The sequence below is a fragment of the Echinococcus granulosus genome, assembly GCF_000524195.1.
Source record: "Echinococcus granulosus chromosome Unknown EG_S00003, whole genome shotgun sequence".
Taxonomy (NCBI): domain Eukaryota; kingdom Metazoa; phylum Platyhelminthes; class Cestoda; order Cyclophyllidea; family Taeniidae; genus Echinococcus; species Echinococcus granulosus.
Genome location: NW_020170383.1, coordinates 908,511 through 932,135, shown reverse-complemented (window position 1 = coordinate 932,135; position 23,625 = coordinate 908,511). Strand labels below are relative to the sequence as shown.

General features: G+C 39.7%; 3 protein-coding genes across 3 annotated transcripts; 2 read left to right on the top strand and 1 right to left on the bottom strand. All coding sequences in view use genetic code 11, as the record gives it.

Moving 5' to 3' along the window:
* Nucleotides 1–1,739: 1,739 nt before the first annotated feature.
* EGR_00792 (PRKR-interacting protein) lies at nt 1,740–2,667 on the top strand (the record flags this gene model as incomplete). Its single annotated transcript, XM_024490041.1, has 5 exons — nt 1,740–1,850; nt 2,081–2,159; nt 2,246–2,346; nt 2,384–2,507; nt 2,540–2,667. 5 exons carry the CDS (start codon nt 1,740–1,742, stop codon nt 2,665–2,667), a joined length of 543 nt encoding a protein of 180 aa, XP_024355444.1.
* An 80-nt stretch (nt 2,668–2,747) lies between these two features.
* Nucleotides 2,748–3,463, bottom strand: EGR_00791 (Succinate dehydrogenase assembly factor; the record flags this gene model as incomplete). Its single annotated transcript, XM_024490040.1, has 3 exons — nt 2,748–2,869; nt 2,947–3,056; nt 3,273–3,463. 3 exons carry the CDS (start codon nt 3,461–3,463, stop codon nt 2,748–2,750), a joined length of 423 nt encoding a protein of 140 aa, XP_024355443.1.
* Nucleotides 3,464–14,943: 11,480 nt separating this feature from the next.
* On the top strand, nt 14,944–18,630 carry EGR_00790 (hypothetical protein; the record flags this gene model as incomplete). Its single annotated transcript, XM_024490039.1, has 4 exons — nt 14,944–15,068; nt 15,121–15,162; nt 16,233–16,289; nt 18,234–18,630. The coding sequence occupies 4 exons, from the start codon at nt 14,944–14,946 to the stop codon at nt 18,628–18,630; spliced, it is 621 nt and encodes a 206-aa protein (XP_024355442.1).
* Nucleotides 18,631–23,625: the final 4,995 nt, after the last annotated feature.

The following is a 23,625-nucleotide window of genomic DNA, read 5'->3' as shown; positions in this document are numbered from 1 at the left end:
AGTATTATGTCTTCTTTCGTCTTCAGGGAAGTCTCGGGGCGAGACTGATAATTTGACCTCTTTATGAACTTTGCAAAATAGTCCTTACGAATGGGGTGGCTAAGGCTATGAGCATTGGAACATGTGACCACGAGAACTGTTTAGTTCCATGAGATGACACCCACAATCTCGGATCCTGTGGCTTGATTCCCACAATTGTTAGAAAAATGGACGGTGTAAATTTTTCCATTTACACGGGGAAGCGAGCAACGCTACAGATTTATCATAACCCTCCAAACGGTCCGTAGAACATCACAATGACTTTGATAAAAGATAGAATTTCGTAATTGCAGGGTTTAGTTACAAGAGGAAAGATAAACCAAAAGAGCTTCAATGGGCATCCGATGCGTAAATAGGACGCGCGTCCCATGAATGAAATATAGCGGAATGGTATTCATTTGGATTAATGATTACCATGTTTTACGGTTTCCTAAAGTCATCCCCCGCTTTAGCTATGCTATCTGTAGACTGTCACTGTAATTACTTCTAAAATTGCATGCATCATAACGTCTCCAATAATAATTCAAATGCACCAATTATCGGAGGAAGTACACAGATTTAATGGTATCTGTAGTGCTTTTATTATTTGGTTTCGAGGGCACTTAAGGCTCTGCAATTATACTTCCACGAGGCTGCAAGGAGTCCAGACCATGTCAGTAGCCCCCAGCCCTTCACTACATCAGAAATATGTATTCCGTCCAGGCATTAGGCCTTCGTTCGTCTTCGGAAAAATCTCGGGGCGCAACATTTCAAGCATTACTTTTTACAAAAAGGTGTTGCTAAATGAACAGCCCACAAAATTTCGCAATTACTAATGTTTTAGTTATTATTTACCACAACACGTGTTTATTTGAACGTACTTTTAGGTGAACAGAGGTCAGCTTACTCCAGCCGCGTAGCTGAGAAGACGCAAACAACCCGAGAGGAGGAAATGAAGCCCAATCCTCTTTGAACTTTAACAAACTATAAACCCTGATCTCATTTCTTGAATAAAGACCTCCTTCACTGCCCAATCTTCTCGGTTAATAGGGACTAGATTAGAGGTGGAAGTGAGGAACACCGGATCCGTTGCATTACGTTATTATCCTGTAACGAGCTACAAAAATGGTAGGTATTTATACAAGTAACTTCCACTTTCCTAATTTAGAACCATTAGTAAGACATTATTTTTACGACACAATCCTGGAATAAAGAAAAAGTACAATTGATACGAATTGTTTTAGGGATCTGAAAATTTGACATAGGAGTTGTAATGTTGCTAATCAGATAATCAAGACAAAAAACAACAAAAAAGGTAAAATACTGATGCGTGTAGGCAATTCATTATCTAAACTGTCATATGAAAAACGTTTTAACACAGCATTCAGTGTGTGAAATACTCAACAAATCAAAATATATTTATAAGATTCTATTATGGGACCTAGTACTTTAAACTGTACCCGAATTTCCAGGAAAATGAGGCATTTACTTGTTAATGGTCTATCCACTAGTGAATCTGGAAGTTTTTAAGTCTTAAATTGTCATCTTGGACTCGAGTAGTTTTTTTGTTGTTAGCTTTAACTCAAAAATATCCGGGTGGTCAATTTATTTAGTACTCACTTGTGGCATAGCAGCCAGCATCAGAGCCGTTGTCGTTTGTTTTATTTGGCTACCACTAATACTTAGCAGGTGCCGCGTATTCCTAAACTCGTGTAGGTACAATGACTGATGCGGAGGATCCGGAGGAAAGTGGTGTGCCCGCGGTCAATCCATACAAGATGGGTACTTACGATCTAGTGCGGATGAGAATAAACAAGCTAATGGAAAGACCGGTTAGTTCTCAGCCGTTATTGTCAGAAAATTTCCTGCTTTGTGTAACTAGTCAGCGAATAAAATAGCCAACTACTGCACATCGGGACGATTCCCCCCCCCCCCTTACCCAAAACTGGGTGTGCAGTCAACGACATAATCGTTTTCGAAGCAAACATGCTCAGTACACTTTCACTAAGACGTCTACCACACCTAAGTTTTACTGACAGTTGCAGCCCCTTCTGTTGACTAGGACGTTCCCGTGGTTATACCGGAGTCTTCCAGAAGGAAGGAACCGAAGGCACCTCCCGACTTCGTTAGGAATGTTTGGGGTATGCGGTCCTTAACACCTGGCATTTGCTAAGGCTGCATTGTCTTCCGTGATGTAACATTTCTCATCCTAGTAATGTATTCCTAGGCTCAGCCGCTGGCGTTGGAAGTGGGGACTTCCACATTTATCGTGGGATACGTCGAAGAGAGTACGCCCGTCTGGAGTTTATAGAACAACAGGCCAAAGAGGTTTGTTGTGCAGCGTAGTTAACTACTTCAGCCATAGAAAGCTAAGGCTGACGCCTATATTGCAGAGCACGAAGCAAAGAATCGTGCTATCGAAGAGAAAAGGGCGAAAAAGCGAGCCAAAAGGCAAAGGCGTAAAGAGGCGCGGAAGCGCAAACGCAAAGGTGAGATTAATACTGACTTATGGGTACGTTAGACGGTACCGATCCCAGAACCACTGATGATGACTGCAGCGATCAGGAAATCGAGTGCACTGAAAGCAAATTGGCCAAGGCAAAATCGGACAGTGCCATCGACGAGGGTGAAGACTCAAAGTCAGAATAACTTCTGTGAATGTTGTATATAATGCTGTAATTAATTGATAGGACAACCCAGATTTTCATGGGGCCACGGTTTTGGCAAAGCTACACAGTGTGGGGGTGAATATTGGGCTGCTGGTTCCGCAAATTACGGCCGTAGTTTTTGGCATGTCTCTGCAACATCTCCAGCACGTCACTTCTGTATTCACTGGGAGCCTCTTTCTCACCTAAAAATTAGTGCAAACGCACCATCCAGTATGGGTAGAACGAACGTCCGTGATAGGGTGCTAGGCGTTATTCTTACCGACAACCCAGTAGAAGATATCCCAGTCGCATTCGGGTGTGTTTATCAGGTGGTCATAAGCCTTGAGCTGTTCTTCAGTCATCTTGCCGAGATGTTTATCAGCGAATGATCTAAAGGGAAGAAACCTGCGATAAGGGAGTGGCAACGTGTTTATCCGGATAGCTGAGTTAATGTATCGGGTCTAGAATCGTATTGGAGAATCTGTGTGAAATCAGACGGACGCCCAAGACTGTAATGCACACGTACATAGATTGGGAAACCGAAAACTGCAAAAGTTGTCACACTGTCAAACCTGGAAGGTGGCTTGCTACTAATGTTGGACTTACGCAAGTATAATCCCGTTTTCTAAGTTGCCTCTTTTGCGACTCTCGTATAGGAGACGACTCCTCATTGTCGCAACAGATTCACCCGAGCGAATTGGTACGGTGAATATCCGGCGATGACGTGTAAATAAAGGTACAACGCGTGAAGCTGACCCACGAAGGTAGACAGTCAAACGATTAAAAGACAGCACCATGATCTAAAGCATAGTTGCAAATCACTGTGCCAGCTAAAATAATATGTGGGATTAGAGAACATTAAAATCCGATAAAAGTCCCTGAACCTAAAAACAAGTTTGAGGAAAAGCGGCCATTCTGGACAAGCATAGGCTTACGCAACCACGCAGAAAGTTTAATAGTGATTGGCTAATGGACAGATTTACATTCTGAAAGTCAATAATATTATTATGGGAAAATGAAGCAGTTTGTTCCATTGAAGACGATTCCACTATCTTTGGCACAAATTTCAAAGTAGTTTCAGTGAATCTGAGAATGGTTTGCTGCACATTTTAAGGGTAATAGTTTCTGTGTTTTTATAAACATCCTTCCCTAATACCACTATTTTCACGCCTATTTTTTGAATATTTTAATTTGCAGGTATAATCATATCTCAAATCCACGAGTGGCTGTCTGGTGGCTGATTCTATGGCATTTAATTACGCCAGTGTGGAGCGAGGCTCCTCGGTCTCCGCTTCCCAATTCCTAGCGTTCCTAGACAAGCCCGGTTGGTTTGCTTTGGACATCTTTATTAAAGACGACAAGATGTATGGGGAAAATACAATATTCAAGAAGGAGGGGAGCCGCAGTCACTAGGTAAGGGAGAGGGCGATCCAGGTACAAGGTTCGAATTTTCTGCTCGCCTCCTCCCTGAAAGGCACATTTAAGCAACATAAGTATTACACCAGTACCTTCTTCATCACTATGACTTCGGGTGGCAGCAGTCAGCGAAGCTGATAAAAAAAACATTACTCCAGCTTCCATGGCTGAACATCTAGCTTTAGTATCACAGAATGTGAGGTCTGCCGTAAAATCTCACATAGGCGTTAAAAATTACAACTGAGGCGATTACCTTAACATCGTTTCTCAAGGAGGGCTAATGACAACTGAAGCGGCATAAAATTTAGACGCTTCGGTAGAATCCATTATGGAGCTGTCAATGTAAAGGCGTTAATCGTGTAAACAAGCGTCATCTCCACGTTCATACCAGCTGAGTGGAACCTGGACAGATAGGTAGATTTAGCGTCCCGGGACTCCCTGAAGACGAAAGAAGACACAATACTAGGGCAGAATATATATATATATATTCAACACGGAGAAGGTGTCTGGGCTATTGGCATGGCCCAAAAGGCCAGCCCACCCAGTGAGGTACAAGGGGGCTAGTTCGAAGTACAAAAAGTGGCGCCTCACCAGAACCGAGGGATAAACTACTATCGTATTACATAGACGTCTGGGCAGCGCTGATTTGAGAGCAAAGTGGCAAGGAGGAACAGATGCGGAACACTAACTTCTTGGAGCTACTTCAAGCCTTGTATTTTATTATATGGCTGGAATTTCGTTCCATTTTCCCGATGACTAGTGGTTGGCCTACAGTGTGCCTTCATTGTAGAGTATCATTCCGTCTTGAGCAGTATGAGGTCACTGTATTGCCTTTCCCTATGCATTTTAACGATAGGGCGAGATTGAAAGTGCAGCAGAATCGTCAAGTTGCATCAATGACTTTGGAATTTAATGTCTTACCACACACTAGAACGTAGAATGATTGGTGTTCTCCATTTACGGATGATTTTTTTTAAGCACTGACCTCGTTGTGCTGGCTGATGCCGGAGGTTGACCCAGGGTAGTGCCAAGAACGCCACTCAAAGGAAGAGTTTGATCTCACTGTGGGTCTAACTACGTGGGAACTTTAACCCCCTAAATTTTGTTTACTTTCTCTGGCATAGCCTTTGGGCCATGTTAATAGCTCCCCTAGGTATTAGCAGTGCGTGTTTATCAACAACTACCTTGCCGTGTCGCTGCTCCTAGGGTACAGCCAGGGCGCTGTGTAAGCTCCTATAGTAGACGCGTAAATCGCTAGAAGTAAGAAAAGTTCTATTAGATTTTTTCAACTTCAAACGTGAATGGTCGAACCTGTACGTTCTAATTGATGTACCCAAATCGCTTCGATTAAAACCGCGGCTGGGAGGGATTCTGATTTCGTAGCTGATGTGCGCCAGAATTTGGTACTGATGTAGAAATTTATCGGTTTTGTTAGCTTTTGTCAAGAACAAGTTACCGAAATGTTTAAATAATTACTCCAACCGCAGTTTAAAGAGTCGCTGACGGGTTGATATTTCCGTAGGTTGTCACCGTAATTCCTTATTTTTACGGGAGAGCAATCTCCGAGTAATGCCTTACTGTTACTTCAGTTGTTAAGTACAGATGCTTGCTATAAATTTTGCTGACCCTATTCCAAGCGATTGTTAATAAAGAGCACCTGATTTCTGCATAGTACGAAGTTAAGCCAATTCCCCATTTCCAGCATGCACTAGGCCGCGGGTTCTCTTCTAAAGCCAATGTTTAGCTTGCAATATATTTAATAACAATATATCCATATACGGGTACATTTATGTGACAACTAAAACTCATTTTTTAAGGGACGAAAATGCTCAATGTACTTCGCGGAAATTCATGTTTGGCAGGTATGCTATCTTCCCATGCGCTTAACAGTGTATTCACCTTATTTTTCACTGATTAACTATTCTTCCTATTCTGAATTGTTCGCCACAACCCTATTTATTTTGTTATTTTTAAGTTGGGATGATGCATTCGATACTCTTAGGTCTGCTGCTAAAAAGCTGTTGGACGCAGTTATTGGCCGTAGCGCACGATGTCACACTGGTTTTTGACGTCAAACTCTACCTGCGAAAAGCACTCTTTGCCTTAGATTCCTAAACAGCTTTATGAGCATTTATGCAGTCTCCATTCCAAAGGTAAATTACTTCAGTAGGCGGAAGATGGCATGATGTAAAGACAAGTGTAACCCACATTTCTCAAGCTCAGTTGCAGGTTAAGCTTTTCACGCTGTAAATAGATTTTATCGAAGTGGTGGAAATGCGTAACATTGTGTAAATGCATTTCCTCTTAAATCGTTTTCGTCGATTCATGCCTTACTTATTCCATGGAAGGTTTCGACAAATGAAGTAGGTCAAGAGATATGGAATGGAACTGAGGTAGCTCTCATCATCTCATTTTTGTGAACAAATTGCACCACAAGGCCACCTGACAGCATTTTTGCGGCAGTGATCATGGATCGACCTATTTTGCGGATGTTTGTGAATTACATGCTTCATAATAACTCCAAAATGCATTCTTTTTTTAGGGTAAAATATGGGTTGAGTTGCAAAACGTGGTGTTTAAATACTTTAATTATACCTCACTTGGTCTTTGTAACTCCGATTGTTTTGGTGATTGATAAAGTCGAAGCTGCTAGCAATTAAATTAACTTGTTAGTTTTTAAAATACAACATTTGCCAACCAATGTTACACTTATTGAGTCTGCAGCTCAAGGAATGCAGAAAAATTTCTCGAATGTGATGAATTAAACCCCTATTAGTTATTTGATAGAATAAACGGCTCATTATTTTTTTGCGGGAATATTTTAGGTTGTGAAGTGAGCTAAACGGAAGAAGGGGATCCTTTAAGGTTCATCCAAGCCGTATCAAGAAGATTTTTACTTTTTTGAGGGGAAGTATTTTGCTCATAGGATTCGAAAACTGATGCACCAGCGCTCTTGCATCTGACCAACCCTCTATCAGCAACATTAACCTGCCAAACGCTGCAAGGGTCAAACTTCCGTTCACAAAAAACGCTTGTTCTTCAAACTACTTGCTGATTTTGGCATACTTAAAAAGCCTTTATTGGAGGGAAAATGTGGAAGGAGTTCACAGATGCATATCTCGCCGGAGGCACCTTCTTGCTTTGCACTTTTACAATGATGATGGATTTTCGAAAAGCTGGATATGAAAAGTGACATGAGTAGACAAAAGTAGCAAGAAAAAGCAGGTGAGGTCCCTCATTAAACATTGACTTTTCCTGTAACGCCTCTTTATTTCTACTTTCTTCAAAAGTGTACCACAATTAAAGAGAAGGAAAATCTCTGAAATCTAGGTAAACAAAAAACACTTGAAAATACGCTTCAACTTTCAAGAAACATTTAAAGAGGTATAATAGTGATAAATGCTTCGTTTAGTGTGTAGTAATTATCAGCGCACCCTTAATCAGTCGCAAATAACATGCAATTTTTAAGTTGTCAGTCACACGTCAAGTTTGACTGGAAAACTTAAGGTTTACAAGCACAGAGCTGATACAGAGTTAAGGCAACTCAAAGATAATGGCCGTTATTGTGAGTTTTGTGGGAGACAACTTCACTTAGAAAACCTCGATTGCAGGAATTACCTCTTCCAGTGGTGTCTATAACGCTTAAGCCTGCGAAATTAAGACGGTTTAGGGTTGTGAGAGTCATCATCTAAAGTGTTTGACTCAGAAAACGACAGCATTCGACGTGCTATAAGTAAGAATCATTTATCTTATTTGAACATTTAAGGCTCTCACTATTTCAGTTCACCAATGTGGCGGCCTAATGCCCATATAAAATGCGTCAGCTCACCCAGTGCAAGTTCCAGCTTTATCGCTCAAGACAAATTCTTATCGGAAGGTAAAAAATTCCCTACAAAGGGTAATAGACATCTGACTAATGAAATTTTCAAATACTCAGCAATTTCATTTTTACTACACTGCCGGCGTACACGAGCCTCATTTCTTTCTAAAATGGTATTCATCTTCATTGTCCACACAGACATTTTTTGAATGCGAAACGATTGTGTCTCGGGTGTTTATTTTTTTGAAGCAAAGTGAGAATCTTTGAAGATTGTCTTTCATCAGTGGATAAGTTAATTGCATCAAAATTATCTCTTTGACCAACTAATAATGCTCTGATGTAAAGTTACTGAGACTAAAGAGGTGGAACTAACAAACGCACACATTTCTGCTCAAACGTTGAAAAAGGCGTCGTCCCCTGATACCACGAAAGTACTAAGAAATTGTAACAAAAATTAGGGAAAGAAAGTATGCTAGCGCCATGCGCCAGTGGAGAGCGCTGACACCAAACCTCGAAAGCGCAGTGGATATACCGACCATAGGCGATGCTCCCATTGCGTTTAAAAAACATAGAACAAAAAAACAATGTTACCATTAATACCGACAATAAAGTGCAGTAAATAGGACAAATGAGAAGCAGACTTTGTTGATAATACGTGCTTTAGCAAAAATGTAACATTGAAAGGATAATCTTCTTACATAGGAACCCTTTGTCCGATCTCGTAGGATAATTACTGCTTAACCGGAAGTTTCACGAAGATAGCCCTACTTGTAGGAAGATAAAAATAAGCCCTTCTACTGAGTGTATGAGGATAAGAGCAGTCAAAAAATGATGCTTTAAAAAAGCAATTAGCGTGGCCAAATCTGTGATGTTTACCAGACCATCAAATTCGCATGATGGCTCAATTGGAGGGTGTCACGATTATTAATAAAATGAGAGTTAACCACTGATGCTATGCTCAAAATTATCATTCAGGAGACAAACATATACCTGTTCATTGGCTGTGAAGTACGACAAATTGTTTTGTATCCTCATCGGATCAGCGTCTAAATTGAATGATGCTGTAAGTATACGACAAAAAAGTGAAGTGTGAGTACTAAATACCTTTTTAGAAATTAACATAACGATTTTTATAACTTCCAAAAGAAGCCTCCTAACTTATGTGATAATTTCAAGCCATGAATCACAACCAACGTCTATGTTTTCGGCCTCAAATATGAAGACCTTTCAATGCTCTTGGTCAAATGCAATGATTAAAAGAATAATCCTATCCACTTCATAATCGTCTCACGTCTATGCGTAGAAAGCGGATATGTGATCCGTTCAAGGATGTACGAATTTATAATGCGAAAACTCTAACAATGAACACCGTAGCGAATTGATGCATGACACCAAAGCATCGTATCCGTTTGCTACCACTTCTGACGCTGCACTTCCTTGCTGGCAGCAGTTCTAGTAAAATCAGTCGCAATATGCGTACTCCTTCTTAGAGGGATTCCATGCTATTACATTTTTTCAATTCTCCTCGTAACTCAAGCGACTACAGCCGTACGAGGAAACATTTTATTAACATCTTTTCCTTAGAGGTATGGCGTAAAATTTGCAGTTATTTTTACATGAAGAGGAAAATTATGCTGATGTCAAGTTCATGTGTAGAGCAAACAAACGTCTCCTAGAGGCTGATTTCGTAGTCACATAAACTGCCCTATTTTGGTCATTTACGTTGCTGACTAATTTGAAAAGCAAAGACTAGGAATAGTCTTAGACGTATACATATATGCAAATAAAATGCGCATTTTGAGGGAGATTACATAAATTAAATAAATAGAAAAATGTGCGATTCGCGAATTTGCAATATGCCATCTCCAGCCACTGCAAATTTCGCAAAGGTGTTGGCCCATACATGAGCATGTTTATGCCTTCGAAATGGGCAAAATGCCCTTTTGCGTCCCCCGATCATGACATCGGTGGCATAAGGCGACCAAGAAGGTTGTGCGCTTTTCGGTGCCGCTCAGCGCAATGCTTTGCAACAGCTGCTCTCAACAACTAGTAAAATGCGCTTGCTTGCATGCACCGTGGAACATGGACTTATTTATTTATGCACTATTTTAATCCCACTTTAAACTGGACAACTCATGCTTCCAAAAATGAGTCTGGCATTTTTTATGATGGTTTTTGGAATTTATGCTTGAAATTCCTTGAGCTTGCGCGATTTTTTCAGGCTTAAACGGCAATGTTTTCGGAACGCGGGATTGATTTCAAAGAGAGTCTCATTTGAAAATGTTCTTTCCAATTTAGTGTTAAGCTTGCATTGGAGCAAGATCTGATAAAGCATAGCTCCATAGGCGGGGTAGCAAAAAATGGTTGTGTGTCGGAGATGCTGTCTCTATTTTAAAAAAACTTAGAATAGGATAAATCGGAGACTGCATTAACAACTTTTAGCCAAAGGCTTAAGTGGCTTAAGTTGTAGCTAACCACCTCGTTAAAGATTTTGATGAATTTTGTGGTAATTAAACAAAAAATCACTGAGACAAAACATTTTTCTTGCATTCCATCCTACTATTTATTTCAATAAGGTAAATGTTAGTTGCCTTATTACCAAATATTGTGCCATCGAATCACACCAGTGGTTTGGACAGCACTTATTGTGCCTGCCTTATGAAAATTAAGAAAAAGCATGTGCGTTTATCATGCTCACTCTAATGGAACAAATGAGGAATATGTGTAAACAAATTTCTCATCAGAATGGACATGGCAGTTTTTCCCAATAATCAGTCTATAAGTATGGGGATCAAGCAATGCGAATTAAGATTATGTTCAGTTGAGGGACCGAATGAAACCATGCCTAATTTCGCTCAAGACGAAGTAACTTTCAGACTTTCGAAACCAGACGTTTTGCAAAATAGAAAAACACAGATTGATCCTCTTAACAAGTAGAACTAGCTAAGTCATGAATTTGGGCGCCAACCCAGTCCGACGCAGCTGTTTCAGTGATTTTTGGTGGATGAGAAGGCGTTCAAATAGGTGCAACTTTTGACCACGCAAGGCCCTTCATTCCAAAGTACATAAATGTGTTGGCTTTCTTCCTTAAGTACACATAATAAGAAAATTAATGACTTTGGAATTGAGAATAAGGGATAAGTTGGCGTGATACCAGTTGATTATGCAAGCATATCATTTGCTTTTCCTCGAAAACGTTGACCCTCTGATGATAATTACAAGGACAGTTGAACCAGAAGTGTTGTGTATTTTTAGCACATTATAGTAAAAACTCGTAAGATCTTAAAGTGGAAGTAAAAATTAACCTACCTTTACATTATGTTGAGGGTATAATCCTCAAGGTACCGAATAAACACAAAATTAAACTTTTAGCCTTTATCCAAACTGATTTTCTTTTACTAGGGTGATTGACGGCTCAAGAGGAGAAGAACGCCCGTCAGGCGGACCAATGGAAGGAGATTGGAAGGTGTGGAGACTCTAATGGACGTGGACACTGTGTGCAGAACAGGCCTAACCTCATTGGCGTCTGGTGCACTGAGGATCAACGAGATCTGTCAATCCCTTTGTCATTCAGTCTGAAACTACCCTCAGTACTTACATTATTCCTAATTGTATACTCCAATGCATCAACCATTCAAATTCACTAAAAATTCATTTAAATGTTGCTATTTAAACCAAGCAAACACTTCTACAGTATAATAGGAGGCACCAAGTATTATCTATTTGTTCCTTACAAACTTAGCGAATTAATCAGTCAAAGTAAACTTGTTTTCCGCGTTATTACTTTTAGTGGAGCTAAAAGATCATTTGACTTACTCATCGACTGTGTGATCCAGTGACCACAGTCCCATGCATGAGGATTGACTTTAACACTTATAAAGAAAGTACTTGATTGGGTTTCGCAGCACATCGAAAGTTTTTGTCTGATAAAACTTACAAGTTAAAATAACTCAGTCTTCGCAAAGCCTTTAAAAGGCAGGATTAAGTCTTCTAAAGATGAAAAATGGTAATTTCGATGAGGTGGGGGTAAATTTTGTGCAGGCCACTGATCTTGACTCCTGTCAAAATATTCACAAAATTAAAGCAGAACTTCTATTTAAAAATCTTAATTAACTAAAAGCTTAGTACAATCTGTAATACCACCACTTCCCTTACTCAGCTCTGGTGAGTAGCACTAAAAAGCTATATGGAACAGCTTTTTGAAATCAGCTTCCTCTTCATTAAGAATGAACGGTCACCTGACTAACCGATTTGCATTGTCGCTTAAATTCCGCACATACCGTGACACAATGAAACTGTCCGTAATGTATCATTGTTAAAACAATGCCATTTTTTGGGACAGAATTAACACCAACAACAGCTTTATGTGAAGAATTGCTGCCATAATCCTGATCGCGTTGATAATGATTGATGAATGAGGCAGTCAAATATGTCATTGCCATAAACAAAAACATCATCTCTGTAATAGTAGGATAAAGTGAAAGGGGAAGGCATAAAAGTAGTATAAATTTTTAAATGGTCACGAGTGTATTTAACTCCTCTTGTACACACTCACATTAAACTGTCTTAGTTTATTAGGCTTTTGGGATACATAGGAAATTTCAAAGAAAAAACCAACCTTTTGAAGGGTTTAGTGTTCAACGGGAGTGATTGACAGCAAAAATACAAGCGGGTCGATGATTACATGAAGCTTGTAGGTACGCATGTGCTGGGACCTAGACCCACGACTCCCTTTTCAGACTACCGGCCAGCGCTTTCCAAAAACCGTGAGATCAAGCGGAGGTTCTAGTAGTGTTCGAATTACAAGCCGCGACCGAATCACGTGCAAGAAAATACTGCAATGATAAAAATTGCAGCTATGATCAGAAAATTGTGCAACCTGTAAAAGTTGGACGTTATGTGTATTTTTCCAGCGTGCTCTTGCAGAATCTCGTACGTGAGTTGTCTCCCATTCTTGCCTTCGCTTATGGCAGTCAGCCAGTAAAACAATGCCAAATCAGATTTCTGTCGTTTTCAAATATCTTAGATGACATTTTAGCAATACATTGACTTACTTTAGGCTATAACAGGAAGTTATCCTTTTAATTGTTCATTTAAATGCGAGAGCCTTTTAGCCTCCACATTTTGGGTTTCCATCTTGGTGGTACAACTTTCCATTCATGCCATTTTCGATGGCACCTCTCTAACCTCTGTCGATACATGACGGAGGTTGTCTAATTTTATTCAGGGATGATCCGGGCGCTACAGTGTACAAAAGGAATATTTTATCATGCAAAACACTGTCCAAAAGTTGTTACTGCATTTTGCAAACACGTAACTAACTCACTGAACTATTCTATAGACAAATGTATTACAATTGCCTCATCTTCCTTGGATAAATATTTAATGCGAACGCCTTTTTTCCATGCAAGCATCTGATCAGTGGCAAGGGCATAATAGTTTCCCATATTTTGTAAAGAATGTGAAAAGGTGAAAATCTTAAACAAAAGATTTTATTTTATGGAATTACTTATGCAGTCATACCATTAATCGAGATCGCTTGTACTTATGAGACCAAGGGATTTTATGAGTTCGCGTTTAATTTAATTCACACTAGAATTATAGTAGTAGTCTGATTAAATACGAGATTTTCCTCTTTGAGGTGCAAATTGAGGGATCAACCATTGTTTGGTAGCCCTACTTAGTGCACAAGCAGTAAAAATATCTAAATGCGCGTTTTCATGGTGGGTAAATATTTGTGAGCTACGCTATGATTCTCATGAGTTCATCCTCGTTCTTCACTTTAAGTAAACTTCTCAACTTAATCTAATGCCACTTATTTCTTTTTTTTTCAAAAAAACTGCGACCGTGCTGAAAAGTGTCAGACTGAAACACGTTGCTGCCTGCAGCAGCAGGCCTTCATTAATCAGCTCCAATGAGTCCTGGTGAAAAACAACCACTCATTGGGACGCACCGGAGCTTTGTAAAGGCCTGCTTATCTGATAGAATTTTATTATGACTATTGATAAACTTCTATTTGTTTGGAATTCAACGAGCTCACTAACCTCATTTATTATATCGTAGGCCATGTGCAACTATCATTCAGTATTATTACATGATACTGATTACACTGTCTTTTTAACCATTGACAGGATGACTCATTTTAACTAGCTTAAGTCTCCAAATATACTATTATTATTCATAGCATTTTATAATCCTCCTGCTGCACGCTTTACAAAAATGACTCAGAACTGCAGTATTGGTTTATCGCGGTTATTCGCAGACATTCAAATGATTTGTCATAACTGGCGTTCTAAGGTACTTAGGCCTTAAAACTGCTTTTCAAAACATTTATTTAAACAACGTTCTGATTTAAAAGTGGGAAATGAAATTGTAAACTCTAATTCGACCCGAAAACTAGCGGCATTTATTTGAATGGCGTTATGGTTGCCCAACTCCATCAGAGGTAGGCATATCAGCTTTAAAGTTTTGTCTATTACATAGGACCAGTATCGTAGACATGCATCGCAGAGCATCGACATCAATTATTCAAGGTAATCCAGTGGTAATGAGAAAGCGTATGACAAATCTTGCGGTTTAAAGCTGCTGTATTGTTATAAAATTTATTTCGAGGAGCCGCACTGACTGGGGTGTAGTTGGTCCTTTCGGAAATCCTCCTCCCCCACTTAGAACACTGCTTCTGCTAACACACCCTTAGACGTTGATGGAGTACACTCTCATGTCAGTAATTTGCAATTTTCCATGCAAACTGACTAAAGTGAATTAACAAATTCCTGTCATATTGGTCAATTGAATTTAATAATCAGTCGGTATGCACTGTACTCGTGTTGGGCACCGTGTTCGGCTTCTTTGTATATTCGGAAATGATTATTCTTGTTAAATAAAATATGAATGGAATAATTTTTGGGTTCTGACTTCCTAAAATACCCTGTCAGAACTCGAAGGTTTGAATGAAGCAGTTTATTAGGATTTTTTGAAACGGAACACAGCTCCCTGTCATTGCCGTAAATATTCAGGGTCATTGTCACCGCTTCCAGCTATATGCATTTTCGACAGTTTTTCACGTTATTTGGTATCACATGTGCTGGAGATAGGATGAACAGAAGAGAAGTATATACCCAAATGAGAGTTAAAGCAACTCCAACTTCATGTCTAATCTTATCTGAGTAATAACCAAGTGCACAGAATGCTAGATTGACAAGGTTTTCCCTTAAGAAGCAAGAATTTATACGGTGAAAATGAATTTATTGCTAATAAAGGGTATGCGATGGAATACAAAAACCATGATTGCTCCCCTCAGTTCGATAAAAAATTGATGTTTCTGTTGCTTTTGGAAAGAATTGGAACACTTTTCTTCTCAAAGAGTAACTTAAAATTCCGCAAGAAACAATCAAGTCGCCTTCTCAAAGCACCTTCTCTGGTGGCGTAGATCACGGGGGTTGTTATGGTAGCCATGTAAACAAGAAGTATGCTTACGGTCTCGAAGCCATTCCGCCAAGCACTCCTATGCTTGGTGTATTCGATCATGACGGCCTGGTAGCAGATGACGCACATGTAAGGCAGCGTCAGGCCATAGAAACTGCCCACAATTAGCAGCGCTGATTTGGCAGTCTTCGCTTTTTTAAGGTAATCACTTAGGCACTGCACACCTTCTCTGCTCTCGCCCTCATGGCTGTAGCCCGTAGAGGCGAAGTTGCTGATGCAATGACTTCGAGAGATTAACGCGGGAGACTCGGGTCTACGTGCTGTAGTCGACGGAGCATGGATATACATGCTGCTGCAACTTTGGCATTGAGTGTGGTGGTTTTTAATGTTAAAACCGAGTCCAAAAGACCATTAGCTCCATTCACTTGAGGCATATATCGTGCATGATTTCCTGCATGTACATCAGCCGATCGACACACTATGCTATGAATCTTCGCATACCCCCAGAGGATGAAACAAAGTGGAATTAGAAAAACGAGAGCGATGTACACGTATGCATACACGTAAAATCCCTTAAATCCCTGTATCCCAACAACAAAACAGTACCTCAGATCCTTGGTCCACTCTTCGCTATTGAATCTCAAGTGGATGTATGGAATGAGAGCAAATACGATCGACATGAGCCATCCTGCAGCAATGAATAGGAAACATTTCCAGGGGGACATTACTCGCCAGTAGTGAAAAGGCCGGCAAATGGCAATCAAACGGTCTGTGGTAAGCTGAACGAGACTAAAAGACATCACCATGACAAGTGCGGTAATTGAGACCTCAACGAAGAGACACTGAATCTCATGCCTCGTGTCTGCCACGAATAGACTGTCTTTGCATTTTTGAAATTCAATCAGGATATTTAACAGTGTAGCACACATAAGAAGGGTTATGGATATGCAGAGACTGCAAAAGTAATAGAAGGTAGACTTGTGCAACTTGTGATACCGACAAACATCACTTGACTCCGAGGAGATGCATCGATGACGAAAAGAATTTCGATGATACGGAGGTATGGAATGAAGGATAGCATGCTTCTCACGTAGTTCAGACTCGGAGTTATACGAGTTCACTGGCATGGGAAAGGATATGACCGTGGACTGGAGGGAGTAAGCCAGAGATGTGATGTTTGCGCGTGTTCTGGCGAGAAAAGTAAACTTTTTGCGCCGCCTACGGAGGTAGCATAGTCGATGAAGAGGTTTGATTGTGAGTAAAACGAAGAAGACGTTCTCAAAGAGGCTGCTGACGGCTATGCACAGAAGTATGTAATCATAAATTTGGTTGGAATGAGCTCCTATAAAAGTGGTGTGGCTAAGGGATCCATTGTGATCAACGACGTGTACGGAGTTGTGGAGGTCAGGCTCCATGTGCACCAAGCATGTCGATTAGTGTAAACTGAAAATAAGACCACAAATCGTCATTTCAGACGATAAGTTAAGCATGATGAATGCTAAATTACCGTCGTAATTCGTCGGATTTTGGGATACTTGGAGTCAAGACCGAACGCGCAGATGCATCCAGTCTATATGGAGCTATTTCTGGATCATTGGTCCATTAATCATGTTCGTGGCACAAATTTACCAGTTAAGCAGTAGTAATGGTGAATAAACTTAGGTTATTTGAATTTCTTAAAAGTGCTGATGTTAAAACTGATTATTACATTGTCTGCTGATTATTATAAAAGTTAGAGCAAATTAGTCTCTCTCTGGTACTTTCAAAAAACCTTTAGGCGATCCCAGTCTGGTTTGAAAGTTGCCTATTCTTAAGTCATGCTACTAACGAAAATGAGCTTAATCGGCTTATTTTAATTAAGAAATTGCAAACTTCAATTCTGTTTCCATGGGTACATTTTTCTAAGTTGTAATGGCTAAACGATTTTGGTAATGCCTTTGATTTGACTTGGTTGCGAGTTGATAAATTTATTTGTCCATCTAACACTATTTGTGTTTTATAGCAGTATATGCAAGTGGTACGCTATTTCTAAGACGGAAGGCTTGGTGACTGTGAGGAAAAGTAGGACTAGGCATTAATTTGGAACTCAGTGCACTCCTGACATCAATGTTCCTCATTAAGTAAAACCTTATCTATTATTCTCACAAACACATAAACACAGATGCTATCTTTTAAATTGAAAGATGATGTTATATATTTCATTAAACATATCCATCAAATTTTGTTGACATTTGTCCCATTAGTTGGCGAGTCGTCTCCTACCTGGCTGGTACTCACCGAGTCAATTCATTTCAAAGGAACTTGTGCATGCAGTACTCAATTTGGCGATTCCTGCTGCATTCGGGGGTAAAGCAGGTTTGTTCCTTCTACTGACAGATAACGTCTAACTCACAGATAAGTCTGCCTTTCGTTGGCACCGCCAATTTACACCACAATCGGACTCAACCACTTACTATGGGAATAATGAATAAATCTATTGCCTCTAATGAACTTAATTCACCTTCTCAGAGCGCAATGCTTTCTTCATGTTGATGCTCTTACTCAATAAAACCACATCGTAGCCCCGGTCGCGCCACTTTACCACTATCACGCAATTGTGGGTAGTATTTTTTGGGGTATAGTTATCAGTGTAGCCTTGGAAGACCTAAAATCTTCATTACTCCAGTTTGGTTTCTAAGACACTAATGAAGCTCCATTTATTCATTAATCTACAAAATTTTTTTAATCAGATACGGTGTAAGGTGAATGAACACTGGAAACGTAGTCCCAAAACTGAGAGGGAACCATTTTCGGGGCAGTAGAATATTAGCAAATTAAAACAAGCGAAGTGATTTTTAAGCAAGACTCGGATAGATGTCATTCTGTAAACACGAATTTATATGTCTGCAACTTTCTTTTCTATCTAGTTTACCAGAAAAGCACCTTACTTCCTATTGTTTCGCACTTCAACTGAATGGGTTCGATGCCTATGTAAAAATTGACGATTTTGGTATTTATACAATCACTCTGTGTCCATTATTAATGAAAACACGTTCGTTGTCGCACGCGGCATGGGTGCATTTCAGAAGAGGACAAATCGACATCTTTTGCGCCACTCTCACTTCAGCTTGCCTTCTGCATTTTCCGCGTATTATGCAGCAAAATAAAACGTCTAAAATGTGCAATGAATTCCCCAACCATGTAATTGTTCTTCAAACTGTGTTAAAAGCAGAAAAAAAAATACAGAAGATCATTTCACCTTTCTTTTCAACCACCTGGTTCATAGTTTCCGATCTCAAATTCAACTACACAATTCTTAATTAATAAAAAAGGAATTCATTTAAAATAAAAGTCACTACGATATCTCAGCCTAGGAATTTACAAAAAATAAAGCACGATTTTCCGAGATTTTTACAGCAAATGCAAAAAGTGACGAGAGAGTATATGATGGGCCAAGAGCAACAAGTCACTTCCCTGAATGCACAGAGAAAGTAGAAAACAGAACTTTGTTTGCAACTGATAGCTTATAGAACGCATTCATTGCTTGGTACAGCGATTTGGAAAAAGACCCGGAAGTCAATTTCTTGTCTTTTCACTTGCCCTACGAAGCTTTCCTTACCTCCTCTGCTTGGCGCACTAGGCTAATTCAAACTTTTTTTTTTGGTTCTGAGGCATACCGTTTAGTTTGACACGTGGGTGCTGACATACTGGTAATGATTTTGAGTTTTTATTCCAGAATATGTTTGACCAAACTTAGCGGGGCCAGGCTACTGTACAATCTTGATTCTGCAACATCATTTAATCACGTTTATCTAATTCATTTTTTTCTGTTGCTACATCACTCAGCAGTGCGTGACTGTGTACTTTCAGCACTTGTTACCCCATTTATTTTCGTAGCAATGGATGCATCTCATCGTTTTGCTTTCCATGTTGAAACCGCACTTTCTTTAAGGCTCTCAACTTAAATGGTGCAATTCAGTGGCAAATAGCAGCCTGCAAAAGCCGTATTAGATGACTGCTGGAAGGCATTTTATGAGGATTTTTATGATGCGATAGGTTTTACTGGCTTTATAGATGCGATCAAACAATCTTAAGAACGTTGTGGAAAAAAAATATGGTAATTTTGGTTAAGTACTCATTGCTAAGCATAGTTTTCTTATAGTAAAATATAGTGAATGGCAAAATCAACATAAAGGTGCTGGTAACTAATGCATTACTTGGTTTGGGATATCGGAAGAAAGTCAACAAAACCTCTCTGTTATTTTGCTTAGTGCTTTCCAGATGTCGTTTGCATTTGACCTTTGTTGTAAGGCTACTCTTTTCAACTGCCAGAACTCATATTTGGTTGGGAGCAGGACGGATGAGCTCGATTTTGCATTCCACTATCTGTTAAATACCTCTACCCCAGTTATATCTAAAAGATTGACGACGTTAACGTTATGCAGAATTGCTTTCTCAGCTATAGTACGGGATTATCTTATGCTAACTATTCCATCAATCCCTATGCTATGCTGACATTCAAAGTGGTTTATTGAAACAGCAACAAATATCTCTAGGCTTCAATTGTTGGACATATAGTACGCTTATCAACTCAAAAAATGACTGATATTATTTTGCATTAATCTATGCACCTTTTAGAAGTAAAAAAACAGTGTAATTTGATTACTTTAATAAGGCAAATTAGGTAAATCTGTGTCATGTTCCTAGTCTACCGCCTGGAGGATCAAAGTGTGAAAACTTGCATTTACATTAGTGTTAAGAATATCATCGTTCAAATTCACTCCAACATGTCAAACAGGACTTGGGGGTGTTGATCGCGGTAGCGTTGACAGCTGTACGACACGATACAGGCAAAATGTCGACAGCAAATAAATTGCATGGCCAGTTTACTTAGGTTAATTAGCACCTGCAATATTTTAAAGGGACATCGTGGTTTGCGATTTCTTTCGATTGTTTTAGTCATTCATTCATGAAACAGTTTTGTTAATGCAAATGATGTGCCTGAAGTTTTATGAATAAATGCTCCTTGTATTCCTTAACCCTTTAATTATATCAGTAGATGTTACAGTTTATGAAAAGCGCTGACATTTTTGCTGCAGGTAATTATATGAAAACAAGTCTTACGTAGAGGAGGAAGAAAGCCTGTACACTTCCACTTACGTCAGTGTTAATTGTGGGGCATCAGCTGAGCCAACGGTTTAGCAAGTGGGTGCTGGCCAATGGCCATCCGCAGAGGCATTCGGGGAGAATTGGCCGTCGATGGCTGATATTTCGCTCTTTCCTACTCTTAATCGGGTTTAATCATTCGATATCTTCATTGCAGAGATTATATCGCTATATTCATTGAGACACGGTTACGGATGTTTGGTATGCAAAATTATGAGCAAAATTAGGCTTTTACTACGTAAAAACCACTTACTAAGAAATACTGTATAATTGACACCAGAAATAGTAGGGTCACTTAGGCAATAACGTTAAAATCGATTTAGAGATCCTTCAGACCCAAAGTCATTTAAATTTAATTTTAAGAGATTTCTAAGGTTTGGCTTACTTTACCACTGGCATATTTGTCTATGGTGTGATTGCTTTCGTAAACCATTTCCTTGCCTCGAATTTCATGAACTCAGAACATTCCAATGTGTAGAACCGAAAGAAGTTGTGATCAAAGTGGTTGTACTAAACAAATGGGTACCGCAATCCAGTTCGCAAGTCATCAAGTGCAAATAGAACTTTTTTGCATGACCACTATAGAACACCATGCAATGAGCTCAAGTGCAATAGTGAGGAATGATGGAAGGTTTTAACCTCACGAAGTGGGATATAATGTCAATTCAATAAATATTTTATACGATAAGATGGTTTGAACGGCTTGGACTACAATTCTACTCAAAATCCTATTGATGCTGCGCAACCCCTGATTGCATCCCTGGCAGGATTCGTAGAGAAGTGTAGAGCTGAGGCAGTTTGGAAGTCACTTCCGGCTATTAACTAACACGTATTTCTTATTCCCCATAATTGAGCTTAACAAGTTTCAACAGTGAAAGGCCTTTCGATAAAACCTTCCAGCTACCCCAATCAAGATTAAAGTTCCTTGTTTGCGGCAAACAAACGTCATTCGTCATCGTTAAAAGTTATATCAATTTTTTGAATATTGGTTTTGATTTTGGCATTTATTTTACCTCAATTTTTTTTACAGTTCCGCACACCGAAGTCATGCAAGTGATAAGAAAATTATCATGACCAAATGCAAACTTCATTCCAAACATAGTTTTCAGCAAATTTTCCCATTCCTTTTGTGAATAAACCCAAACATTTTATTTTATTAACAGATCAGCATTGGAAAAAATAACCGTGGTTACTGATGTTATCGAAGTTGGGTCATCAACTTAATTCCAACTGCTTCGTAGAGTACGTACTAAACAATGACTACTGTCCTGATATCTTATGATATCAGGAAAGCAAAAAATATTTTTAAAATGCGTACTCCACTTCATGTTTGTAGCATATCAATTGAAAAGGTCATCCTTTTCAAAGCGCATTGAATGACTGAAAGGGGAGTGGTTGAGAACAATGTTATACGAGCTCGAATAATCAGCAAATTTTTTGTGCAGCTGCCAGTAAAGAAGTCCAAAGAGCTAGATGAATGTAAAGAAGTCGTAAAAATAGGCTTTCTAAACAAGCACTTGAGAATTTGTTGCTTTACAAGTCGCATGTACAAGGCACTTAGTTGATGCAAGGTGTGATAGGTTCTACAGATGCTGTGAGTCACGTTTTTATACAATTCGTAGCCGAGGAGATAACTTTTCCTCTTGATAACATAGGACTCCCAAATCAGAAGACTTTCAAACGTCTAATCTATCCTGTTGCAGTAGACCACTGCATGCCTCAGTCTCACGGCTGATGAAAGTACTTAATCACTAACCAGAGCCCACCAGATAGGCAGTCAGAAGTCTATTTTGTTGATACTTTTTGGGATCTTGAGCCAAACACATTTTTCAAAATGAATGCAAATATGCATCCATACCTTTTGTAGCCCCCGAAGCTTCCCTGAACACGAAAGAAGACATAATGCTGGGGTAGAATATGCATGTATGCACTCGACATATAGCAGAGCTGGGGCTACTGACAAGGCACGGAGGCCGGCTCACTCGGTGGAGGTACAATAGCGGACACCCGTTTCCAACGCATTACATGACCCCTCCGTCTTCAGCGTCGACCCCGGCGCTCCCCTTGGCCAACCTACTGCGTCAGCCACCACAACACAATCAGTGCTGTAAAAAAAACACCCACAAGCCAAATGCGCCATTCACCAAATTTCTATGCAACTGGGGCGAAGCATAGGCACTTCTTCTGTCACACTAAGGTATACCTATCAGCCGTAGGCATCAAGAAAGTTGTCCTTTAGAATCGGGTTTGCTTTCCACTGTCACCAATGTAGCTCCCCGAGACTTCCTTGATGATGAAATAGGCCATAATACTCAGACAGAATATGTATGTTTGACGTACAGTAGGGTTGGGGGCTACTAGCATGGCCCAGAGGCCAGCCCACCCGCCAAAGGTACAATGACGGATACCCAAATTGGCCCCTTTACCAAAACCGAGAGTTAAATAGCCAACGCATTACACTACCATTTGCGACGAGAGAACAAGTGATGGCCAGTTTTGAGAGGCATCCTATCCTCCTTACTGATCGACAAACTCTTACAGATTCATTCCAACCAGCCAGATTCTGTATTGCAGCGATGTTCATGTTAAGTCTTACCAAAGCTTCAAGTATAGGTAGTGGCATACATTTAGAGCTTGGTTGTGTTGATTAAGCACTTTTTATCCTGGTCACAGGTTTTCCATGTCAGTAATTTACAAAGTCATCACTACCTAGACAAATCAAACAAAATTTTAAGCCATTTTACTTATATGGCATACAATCACGCCGCGTTTGTAAATAGTTCATTTCAGTCTGTCTGCCTAGAATTTCTATGTTAGAAAAGGATAAAAACTGGGTTTTTTGTTATGTCACAAAAGCGGTCTCAAAAAAGACTATCCAAAAAAGGCCACAAATTGGATGACAATTTTGAATAATTTATAATTAGCACCTACCATAATGACAGTGAAATGGTATTAAAGATGCAGGCTTTTAGGAACCTGTGTCAACGAACATTTTATGGATTATTTTATAATGATGAAAGCAATTTCTACAGAAGGAACTTTTTGATGATTTTCGTTTAAAAATACGTACAGATGTCTTGCACATTGGGGCACAGAGATCAGTAAATATGGTGGCGTCGTGTCATCTAAGGTGCTAGATGTCCTTTGATCATA